Genomic DNA, 12,002 nt, shown 5'->3' on the forward strand with positions numbered 1-12,002 from the left:
CAGAGGAGAGAGGAGACTTTCAATCCGTTTTCCCAAGCCTCTTGGGTCTGACCATCAATATTACAGTCGGACTCCTACTTAGGGGGGTGGTTGGGGTGGGGACAGTCTCCGATTTGAAAACAGACTCCAAAGGCTATTTTTTCTTTTAGCTTGGACTGGGTTTGAACCAAGAAACAAGGGTGAAAGGACAGTGAGTTGGCCCTATTGTCCCAGTCCCCAAGAAATTCTCAGTTTAACAGAGCTGGGGATTTTTTTTTTTTTGAGTGTTATTCAGTCCATGGATTCATAGGGCACCGGGAAAATAATTAAAGATATGATGAATGAATTTAGTGAACCAACTGCAGTAAGCTCTTGGGCAATGGTTTCTACTTTTAACTTCTGCTTCGTGCTACAATCTTTTGACGCAATATTGAGAGTCAGAAGGAGGGACTACAGAAATGTAAAAGAAAATGCGACAATGATGTTTTTAAATCAGCACATGTCAAAAAGGAATCTGCAATTTCAGGTAGGGGTAAAGTAATCAGGCAGCTCAGAGAGGCAGGCAGTCTATAGGGAGTAGGAAGGTGCAGTTTGGAAGCAGAAACTGCTCTTTGGGTAGTACAGAGCTTAAATTGAAATAGCTGTTGGGAGTTTAAGCATTCTGGGTAGTTCCTGATGTAAGGAACTGATACATTACCATGAAAAATCTTATCACATGAGCTGAGCAACACAACCAATTATATACATACCAATGTCTTGTTCGACTGCTCTGTACAATATTCCTTTCACATGGACATCGCGGATTACTTCCTGTCAATTATAAAATGGCATAAGAAGCACGTGAGTCTTCGTCACATTCCAAGACTGAACTCAAGCCTTATCAGCAACCCCTTTGCGCCTCAAGATTAGTTATTGATCAGCACTCCACTCTGCAACCTCAACTGAGCCAAGCTGAATGACAGACCCGCCAAAAACTTGAACTCATGAACTTTTAACTGCAAATCACACCACCAGTTCACTGAACTTTCAGCCGAACTTTCACTTGCCGAGACATTTAAATAGTTTACTTGTCAACTGAATCAAAGCATCAAAGTTGTGCTAGGAAGCGGATAAGGACATCCCATTGGGAATAAATTCCTATTACATCTTACCTTAACATCCTTGTAAAGGTAAACTGGCTCAAAGTCAATGTTCTGCTTGATAAAATAGTCATTGACACAGGAAAGCAGAGTCAGTTCTGGCAATGAGAATATGTCCATGAATTGCTTCATTGTGAAGCCATGTGAACTCTGTTTAAACAAAACAATGCACAGTTATTCAAAAGACATTACACTGCATAAAATAGCACATCCTGTCTAAACAGATTTTAAAATGTTTACAAAAGAACTTCTTAAAATTCTATTTGGCAGCACACATTTGGAATTTCGTCCATAAAGTAAAATCACAAAGACATAGAAGGCAAGCATAGGGAGATTAGTCCATTCAATGTAAACACTCTACTTACCAAACTGTTAGATCATAATTTCAAAGTTTACAGATGGAGGATAGTAACAGACTTCAGGAGGACATAGCCAGACTGGTGAAATGGGCAGACACATGGCAGATGAAATTTAACACAAGGAAGTGTGAAGTGATGCATTTTGGTAGGAAGAATGAGGACGGGCGATATAAACTAAATGGTACACTTTTAAAGGGGGTGTAGGAACAGAGAGATCTGGGGGGGGGCGGGGGGTGCACGTACACAAATCTTTGAAGGTGGCAGGACAAGTTGAGAAGGCTGTTAAAAAAGCAAATGGGATCCTGGGCTTTATTAATAGAGGCATAGAGTATTAAAGCAGAGAAGTTATATGAAACCTTTATAAAACACTGGTTAGGCCTCAGATGGAGTATTGCGTCCAATTCTGGGCACCACACTTTAGGAAGGATGTCAAGGCCTTAGAGAGGCAGCAGAAGAGATTTACTAGAATGGTACCAGGAATGAGGGGCTTCAATTATGTGGAGAGACTGAAGAAGCTGCAGTTGTTTTCTTTAGAGCAGAGATTAAGAGGAGATTTGAAAGAGGTGTTCAAAATCATGATCAGTTTTGACAGAGTAAATAAAGAAAAACGTTTCCAGTGGCAGAAGGATCGGTAACCAGAGGACACGGATTTAAGGTGATCGGCAAAAGACCCAGAGGAGACACGAGGAAGCTTCTTTTTTAAAAAAAAACGCAGCAAGTTGTTTTGACGTGGAATGCACTGCCTGAAAGGTGGTGGAAGTAGATGCAATAATGACTTTCAAAAGGGAACTGGATAAATACTTGAAGGGAAAATATTTACAGGGCTATGGGGAAAGCACAGGGGAGTGGGACTAATTGGATAGCTCTACCAGAGAGCCAGCGCAGGCACGATGGGTTGAATGGCCTCCTTCTGTGCTGTATCCTACTATGATACAAAACTCAAATGTGGTAAACAGTGAGGAGGATTTCAGGAGGACATGGACAAACTGGTGAAATGGGCAGACACATGGCAGATGACATTTAACGCAGAGAAGTGAGAAGGAAGAATGAGGAGAGACGATATAATCTAAATGGTGCAATTTTAGAGGGGGTGCAGGAACAGAGAATTCTGGAGGTTCACATTCACAAATCTTTGAAAGGGGCAGGACAAGTCGAAATGGCTGTTAAACAAAAACATACGGGATGCCGGGTTTTATAAATAGCAAGGAAGTTATGCTAAACCTTTATAAAACACTGGTTGGGCCTCAGCTGGAGTTCTTCTTATAACAGAGAAAGTTAAGGGGAGATTTAATAGAGGTGTTCAAAATTATGAAAGGTTTTGATAGAGTAAATAAGGAGACTGAAATTGCTACTAACTGAGTCAGGCAGACATTAAAGGAGACCCCAAAAAGGACAGACACCATAGGGAAGGAAAACATTAAAAGGTAAACCTTCCGCTTGCAGCTTCCCAGTGTGTGGAGCCTTGCCCACCAGAAGCACAATCGGAAAATAACAGGAGCGCAGTCTATGATTTTCTGACCATCAAAATTGGTGCAGAAGTGGAAAATCTATTTCTCAAAAAAAAAATCCAAACCATCTGTTCAGTGTGCAGATTATTCTTTATAATCAGCCTGCCTCAGGAGCAGTGTACAAAACAGATTACATCACAAGCAGCAAGAGATTTAAACGTATTTACCTTGCCATAAAAGTCACTCATCTGTTCCAAAGGAACATGGGTCCCTTCATATATTTCGATGACTTGTTCATCTGGAACAGGGCTTAGCCCCCTGATATTAAAAATGAAAGATCTCAGTATTAGTTCGGGACGTTCGTCTGCCGCGGACTATGGGGGTAAAGTTCCATCGTCACCTGCCTGGGGAGCGGATGGCCCGCCCGCTGTAGTACCCGTCCGCGTTCCATTGACATCAAAGGAATGAAAATCGTGTCTGTTCTATAACAGGCCGCGATCCACTCTACCTGATTACCACACAGCCGATGAAAATGAAAATCTGCCCTGTGTAACTTTACAATCTACTTAAAATCAGTATTTTAATCGCAACGGATTATTGAACCAAAAGGCAAAGTGTGATTCTGTAATCAGTTTGTCCCAGCCATACAGAGATTCAGTGGGGTAGATTTTCATGTTCACTGTCTGGGCGCATTGCCTGCTCTTTAAAGAGCCCATCTCTGCAATCAATGGAATGAAAATCGGGCACTTTCTATAAAGGGCGAGGGATTCGCTTCTTCAGATTACCGATCAGGTGGTGAAAATCTACCCGAGTATATTTTGTGCATCGGTAGACGTACTGTTCAAATTGTTTCTGCTCGTTGATTTTTTAAGATAGAAAACTAATCCCAAAAGCACTCTATCTACAGCATCAGCAGTGCACATGTGCTAAGGTTTAAATTCCCCTTTAAAAAACAAAGTGTCATTTCTGAAAAGTGTCACACTAGATCAATATTGTACTTTCAGATTAAAATAAAGCCCATTATGACTGCAGCTCAGTGTTACTAACAGCAAATATTGGTATTAACACTTTCCATCCAGATAATTCGAACTATGTATTACGAAAGTAAAGAGAAAGAAACAAAGAGACAGAAGAGAGAAGAAAGAAAAAAAAACAAATCATATTTATATAGTGTTCCAAAATGCTTTACAGCCAACAATGTACTTTTGAAATGTAGTCACAGTTGTAATGTAGGGAAATGTGGCAGCCAATTTGCACACAGCAAGATCCTACAAACAAACAATGAGATAAATGACCAGATAATGTTTTAGGTGAGGGATCAATATCGGCCAGGCCACTGGGGAGAACTCCCCTGCTCTTCTTCGAATAGTGCCGGAGGATCTTTAATTTCTACCCGAGAAGGCGGACCGGGCCTCGGTTTAACGTCTCATCCGAAAGACAGCACCTCCAACGGTGCAGCGCAGAAATGTCCGCCTAGATAATGCGCTCACCTCTGGAGTGGGAGTTGAACCCACGACCTACTGACTGAGAGGTGAGAGTGCAACCCACTGAGCCAAGGAGGACATTTGAGTTAAATATATATATATATGTGTATATATGTGTATATATATATATATATATATATATATGTGTATATATATAAATAAAAAAAATAATATATAAAACACACACACAACCTATCTATCTCACTCAATGGATGATTTTCCTTGTTTTAGTTTAATTAAAGTTCAAATGGTAAACTGATATCAAATGATCTAAATCAGCCTGTCGCAGTCCTTGAGCAAGATCCAAGTTTGGGCTGACAGGTGCCGGGTAACACGAGTGCCAGGCAGCGATCTTCTCCAAAAAGAAAAGGCCCAAACACCTCCTCGGCCTTCAACAGCATCACCATCCCTGAGCCCCCCTACCATCAACATCTTGGGGAACTACCACTGACCAGAAGCTTCATTAGACCAGCAAAATCAACATATTTAATTGTAAATAAATGTATTTGTTGCTGTAGTTGATTTAATATTAGCATACCAAAGTGTGAGATTATGTTTAATTCAGAAATCAGATTACTGCAAATATGGCCACTATTAACTCTCAGGTGAAAGAGAGGAAGAGAGAGAGAGAGAGAGAGAGAGAGAGAGAGAGAGAGAGAGAGAAACAATTCTATAAAAATAATACCTGTATATAGTTCCTAACTGAATGTAGTGAAATGCATCGATTTTCATCACCATCCCCTAAAACAAAAATTGAAAGAACAATATTGTCACTCTAAACTATACAAGTGATCAGAACAGTTTCACTTAGGACCAAATATTTTAACATGCATGAAAAAATAGTTATGCCAAACTCCCAGTGGTCAGTTTGTAATTACTACCATCATTAACAGTTCAGTACCTGATAACACTACGGGGGTGATTTTAGGAGGCAATTGCAGGTGCGTTGGGGGCGGGAGGGCTCCGAAAATCGCAGAAATCCCATTCGGGTTCGGAAGCCGGCTCCAACCCGCCGACTTCCAAGTTTCCCAGGGACCCACCTGTATGCGCGCGGGCGACCCGAAAACGGAAGACCAGCCGACAATTAAAGCCGGTGGGATGACAGCTAAAGAACCAAATGTACCTCATTGAGGTGGTTAAGGCACTTTACCTGTGACAGATTAAGTACTTAGAAAGATTTTTTTTAAACTTACCTGGGCGGCTTGCCCACTGCTTCTGATTCACGCAGGCCCGAAGGGCCGGATTAGGGAACAAGAAACTAAATAAATTAAATAAAAAACCATGGAAGGAAGTGAAAACACTAAACGAACCTACTTTTGCACACTGCTCTGATGTCCAATGTCTCCCGCTCTGATGTTCCCCTCTTCACCCTCCTGATGTCCCCCTTTTCACCCCCCTGATGTTCCCCCGATCTCCCCCTCTTCATCCCACCCAATCTTCCCCTCTTCACCCCCCCACCCAGTCTTCCAGTCCAGTGCCGGATGACATCTTGCGCTCTCTCTTTTTCTCTCCCCCCCGCCCCCGCCCCCGCCCTCCACCACCCCCCCAACCTTGCGTTGCAGCTCCTGACGGCAGCCAGACGTCAATCAGGCTGGCTGCCAGGCGCAAAACCCGGAGAGGACGTTAATCATCATCAATCAACATGCGATTGCGTCGGAAATGGTAAATTTTGTTCATGCGGGTTTGCCACGCGCACCTTCACCCCCCGCCCCCCCACTGCTGCCAACTCGTCACCATTGTAAAATCGAGCCCTACATGTGGGATTACTGGGATAAATTATTATTTTTTTTTAAAAAACATTCATTCTTGGGATTATGGGCATTATTGGCAAGGCCGGCATTTATTGCCCATCCCTAGTTGCCCCTTGATAAGACAGTGGTGGGCCTTCTTCTTGAACCACTGCAGTCCGTGCGATGAAGGTACTCCCACAGTTGTTAGGTAGGGAGCACCAGGAAACGGCAACGATGAAGGAACGGCCGATATGTGCCCAAGTCGGGATGGTATCCGGCTTGGAGGGGAACTTGGAGATAATGGTGTTCCCATGCATCGGCTGCCCTTGTCCTTCTAGGCATTGGAGGTCGTGGGTATGGGAGGTGCTGCTGAAAAATGTTGATCTACAGCAAACTCAATGATATCGATTTCAAACTCCAGATTTTGATCTAAAATCACCGTGAACATAAGTATTCTTAAATCTGCTTTTGAGGAAACAATTGGAGCATGGGAAATTTTCCAGTGAGCAGTAGGGCTACAGACCGACACTGATAAACCTTGCATATTCTTCACAATGTCAAAAATTCAAGGAACTAAAAGTTTAAAACGAGCTCCATCATTAGTTATGAAAACACATGGTTTTTGGGATCCTTCTTGCCCGTAATCTCTAACCTGAATTCCTGCAAACAGGGCTCTGCACACACAAGTTGCATTTGAAATAAAAACATTCATACCTCACTATTCTCTTGTACATTGCAAGCAAATATTTTATTTTTTAACCTACTTCAGTACTACTATCAGCAGATCATTTTGCCCATCAATTCCTTTTTACTCTAGGCCAGGAATGAGAAGCATCTAGTGAACAGATTCACTGCTCGGACAAAGTCACTGGCAATGAACAGGTTTGTGACTGGAGGAGGGCAGGTCTAAGGAGCAGAAATTACAGCAAGATAAATTGCATAGCGTGATGCAATGTGTAGACTATAAAAAGAAAGTTTTAAGATCATACAAGAGGACAAAATAAAAATCAAGAGGTTAAATAGATGTAGAATTCAGAGCCCAAAGTTCCCTTCCCATTGTGATATGCGAGCTGAAGTGATAATATTCAAACTGCAGCTGGTTTTCAAGCCATGCCTTGAAATTTGTGTGTAAGTAGCACTGGTGAATAATTACTCCCATATTCCATATTGGCAGACAAGTTTCAGCCCCACAATTAAACAAAACAAGTATAAGCCACCCCTCATGCACCAGATTTATTACCAGTTAAAAAGGCTGTGTTACACAGTTTCCCCAACAGCCTGGTGGGCATGAGCACCACCTGGTGCGGTGTTAAAGCAGAAGGTGATGGGCTCAATTGCCCGACTACAATGGAGTTCGTTTATCTTGGCCATGGTAGCAGACGGTGTGCTACAATTGACCCAGGTGTCCCAGGGGTAGGCAGCAAATAACGAGACAACGTTCCTGCTCCTGATCGCCTCCGGCGGAAAATGTCCGTGAATGGACTTTGGGAGAGAACAGAAAGCGGACCCAGTTGTGATGCCTTTGCTGTTGAATACCCTTGCCCATGCTAAATCTCTACGCTCACATGCCCTCAACAGCGAGGTACCAGAGGGTTGTTGACACCGTCGAATTGTACCTCTTCAAGAGTCGGGTCCTTTAGGAGAGCAGGGAGAGGAGGAGGAAATGAAACACAGATACAACTAAAGAGAGACAAAAGCACTAACCTTTTGTACGTCATAATGAAGTCCACGTATCACAAAGTTTGGATTGTAATCATACTTCCTCAGGTCTTCTGGATACTAAGGCATAAAACATACACATTCCATTACAGCAGTGTATTACATTTCACAGTAGACAAGGCTGGAGTTGTCTTTATACAAATGCATCGCATTGCTCTATATTCCTTGACCTGGACAGGCTGAATTTTAAAACAAAGTAATCCATCTACCATTATTTTGAACAACTACAGTCCATCAGTAATAATATGTTTAGCATTAACATAAACTAACCTTTTAGGTAATCGTATTATCCTTCCCAGTACAGAAGTAATGAAATAAAAAGGTTACTAGTGATACACCAGATTGTGTCCTGTTCAGCCAAGGATATTTTTGGAGGTGAATTAAGAGTTAAATGCGACCCCAATCTTCTACTGCTAATGACTGAACTGCGGCCGAATCTTCTTAAACCATGTATGGTTCTGCAGGACTTAAGTACCAAATTAGGTATTGCAATAAATCTTTAGTCAAAAAATGTAAATCCCGATCAGTTTTTCAATAAAGATACATTATTTTTCCAATGAACTAAATTCCAGGGACCAAATGCTACCACCTTTACTGTGCCACCTAGCTTATGCACACCACTGCTGCACAATGGTACTGCATTTGAACCATGGGACTTAATTCATTGGAAAAATCTTGAAGGACAGTAGTCTGCGATAATGTTCTTCTTTTGAGGGTTTGTTACCCTCCTATGATAGCATTCATTCATTTTTTTCCCCCCTTTTTATTCCTTCCCACATGGGTCCTCCCCTGCCCCCAACAGCCAAGATAAACAACATGCTGATTTTTTAAATTCATTCTCAGACGTGAGCGTTGCTGGCAAGGCCAGCATTTGTTGCCCATCCCTAGTTGCCCTGAGAAGGAGGTGGTGGGCCTTCTTCTAGAACCGCTGGTAGCGGTTTGATGCAACTTGAGCGGCTGCGAATAGTTAAGAGTGGGACTGGAGCCACATATAGGCCAGACTGGGTAAGGTCGGCCGGTTTCCTTCCCTAAAGGACATTGGTGAACGATCCGACCACAATCCAACAGCTTCGTTATTACTGATAACAGGTTTTTATTTCCAGACTTAAAAACAGAATTGAAATTCTCAAACTGCCATGGTGGGATTTGAACTCACGTTCTCTGGATTATTAGTCCAATAAATTAAGCCGCTATGCTACCTGATTTTACCTCTCTCCCTGTGAGGCAGCTTCTGACTTCCACATTGCACCTCACCTGTATGGGGCTGCTGAAATCAGGAATTGTGTGTGAGGAAACAGCACCCAAGCTTTCGATTCCACACAGCACACCGATGTGCCAATGCACAGCACCACTATCTCTAATTTTTTTAATACCTCATCCGGTACCATGGCGTCTTCTTGTGGGGTCAGGGGGAGGGGGAGAAAAGGCGAGAATGTGTACACTTTTGGCCTGGGTTTTGTTTGCACAAGAAGCTATATTCTAATATATCATCACCATCCTGACTTGGAAATATACCGCCGTTCCCTCATCGTCGCTGAGTCAAAATCCTGGAACTCCCTACCTAACAGCACTGCGGGAGAACCTTCACCACACGGACTGCAGCGGTTCAAGAAGGCGGCTCACCGCCACTTTCTCAAGAGCAATTAGGGATGGGCAATAAATGCTGGCCTCGCCAGCGACGCCCACATCCCATGAATGAATTAAAAAAATTATATCTCTATGCCACCTCCACCCAATCCCACGGGTTTCGGGTTTCCAAAGCTACGCAAAATAACCAGGTTAAACATCGCTCAATTACTTTAACATTAAAGCTCGAGGCACTGACATCCTGTAGCAAACAACCTGCCCGCTGGTAAATAGATACAATTTTTATAAAGTACTGAGCAGTGGACTTTGTAACCAAGTCAGACACTGCACTTATTGATGTCTCACCAGAAGAACAATTAAAAAAATATACCCCACCTTAATACCAGCCCTTTAAAGCCATTCATTTTAGGTTCAGGCACACCTTAAACTGAATGGCAACGTAATGTTTTTCATCTCCTACTTACCCATTTATTCAGTAGATTTCAACATCACACATTTATATAACACTCCTCGTGTAAAGAAAACAACTCAGAAAGCATAGAGCAGAAAGCTGGACACTGAGCAGGAAAAGGGACAGATTTAGATTGGGACGCCCAAAGTTACTGCATTCAGTTCTGGACACCGCACCTCAGGAAGGATATAATGACCTTGGGGGGGGGGGGGGGGGGGGGGGAGGGGCGGGTGCAGCGCAGATTCACCAGAATGATACCGGGGCTAAAAGGGTTTAATTACAAGGACAGGTGGCCTAGACTAGGCTTGTATTCCCTTGAATACAGAAGATTAAGGGGTGATCTAATTGAGGTGTTCAAGATGATTAAAGGATTTGATAGGGTAGATAGAGAGAAACTATTTCCACTGGTGGGGGAAGTCCAGAACAAGGGGGCATAATCTTAAAAATTAGAGCTAGGCCATTCAGGGGTGATGTCAGGAAGCACTTCTTCACACAAGGGGTAGCGGAAATCTGGAACTCTCTCCTCCAAAAAGGTCAATTGAAAAATTCAAGACTGAGATTGATAGATTTTTGTTAGGTAAGGATATTAAGGGATATGGAACCAAAGCGGGTAGATGGAGTTAAGATACAGATCAGCCATGATGTAATTGAATGGCGGAACAGGCTTGAGGGGCTGAATGGCCAACTGTGTTATGGTCAAAAAAATTTTTTTTTAAAGGAGGTTTTGGAAGGCAAGAAGAGTGGGAGTAAAGTGACAGAATTTCAGAGGGAGAATGATCAGCCTCCTATGGTGGAGTGGAGGGACCACAGCAAGAGAAACCATTTTGAGAAGATGCAGCAGCAGTGTTGGGATAGATACGAGTGGAGCTACTAGAGCACTGTGCTGGAGGAGAAGGAAATGTCCAACAGTGTCAAAGAGGGATTGGCCCTTGCAGAGGATATTGTTGATTATTTTGACTGGGGTAGTCTTGGTACTGAGTGCAAGGAGAAAAACTGGGTGGTTGGTGTTTGAGCAGGGAGGGAGGTCATTGTCTAGTGCCTCCCTGGAAGTCAGAGATTTGGGGTGAGTCTGGAGGTACAAGATGGGGGGCAGTCTTAGAGCCTACCGAAGTATCAAAGACCAGAGAGTGGTGAGAATGTGAAACTTGCTACCACATGGGAGTGGTTGAGGCGAATAGCATAGACGCATTTGAGGGGAAGCTAGATAAACACACGAGGGAGAAAGGAATAGAAGGATATGCTACTGATAGGGTGAGATGAAGTGGGGTTGGAGGAGGTTCGTGTGGAGCATAAACACCAGCATAGACCTGATGGGCCGAATGACCTATTTCTGTGCTGTAAATTCTACATAATTCTACGTAAAATAAAATGCAACATGCAACTGCAGGAAACCAAGTTCCAGGAATCGAAGAGTAAAAAATGGTACTTGTCATTTAGAAAAATTCCAGATTTAAAAATTAATGGAGTGAGCGGCAACTCCCGGGAAACTTACGCGATCAAATATAAATTTAGAATAGTTATCAACATATCAGGCACAGGCACAATGGGCCGAATGGTCTCCTTCTGTGCTCTATGATTCTATGATATTAAATGTAAAGGTTCATAGAGGTGCACGTCAATTCTGTTATTTTATGGGAGCATCATGAACATCCCAGAAGGCTTCCCCAATTGTTCAGCGAGTTTATCCATTGAGGAGCCGTGTCATATGGGACCAGGAAGATCCCAGATTCGAATCCTGGTTTGTTCGTTGTTAGTTCACTTCAGCCAAAAAAAAAGACTTGCACTTACATAATGCTTTTCGCGACCTCAGGATGTCCCAAAGTGCTTTACAGCCAATTAAGTATTTTTTTTGAAGTGTAATCACTGTTGTAATGTAGAAAACATGCAGCCAATTTGCGCACAGCAAGGTCCCACAAACAGCAACTTGATAATAACCAGTGGAGATTTATGAAAGGGTGGTGAAGGCAGAAACCCTCAACTCATTAAATCTCCACTGTACCCTTTCTAGTGGGGTTACATCCTTCCTGTAATGTGACAACCAGAACTGTACACAGTACTCAGGTTGTGGCCTAACCAGTGTTTTATACAGTTCCAGCATAACCTCCC

General features: G+C 42.9%; 1 protein-coding gene across 1 annotated transcript in view; it reads right to left on the bottom strand.

The window, feature by feature from the left end:
- nt5dc3 (5'-nucleotidase domain containing 3) overlaps window positions 1-12,002 on the bottom strand; it is a 33,013-nt gene that overhangs the window by 13,095 nt on the left and 7,916 nt on the right. The window contains exons 3-7 of the mRNA XM_067999333.1: window positions 7,844-7,918; window positions 5,095-5,150; window positions 3,153-3,243; window positions 1,131-1,268; window positions 729-789 (exon numbers count right to left, since the gene is read on the bottom strand). Of these exons, the coding sequence (XP_067855434.1) occupies window positions 729-789; window positions 1,131-1,268; window positions 3,153-3,243; window positions 5,095-5,150; window positions 7,844-7,918 (421 nt within the window). The remainder of the gene's footprint in view (window positions 1-728; window positions 790-1,130; window positions 1,269-3,152; window positions 3,244-5,094; window positions 5,151-7,843; window positions 7,919-12,002) is intronic.

Source organism: Heptranchias perlo, chromosome 18 (assembly GCF_035084215.1).
Source record: "Heptranchias perlo isolate sHepPer1 chromosome 18, sHepPer1.hap1, whole genome shotgun sequence".
Taxonomy (NCBI): domain Eukaryota; kingdom Metazoa; phylum Chordata; class Chondrichthyes; order Hexanchiformes; family Hexanchidae; genus Heptranchias; species Heptranchias perlo.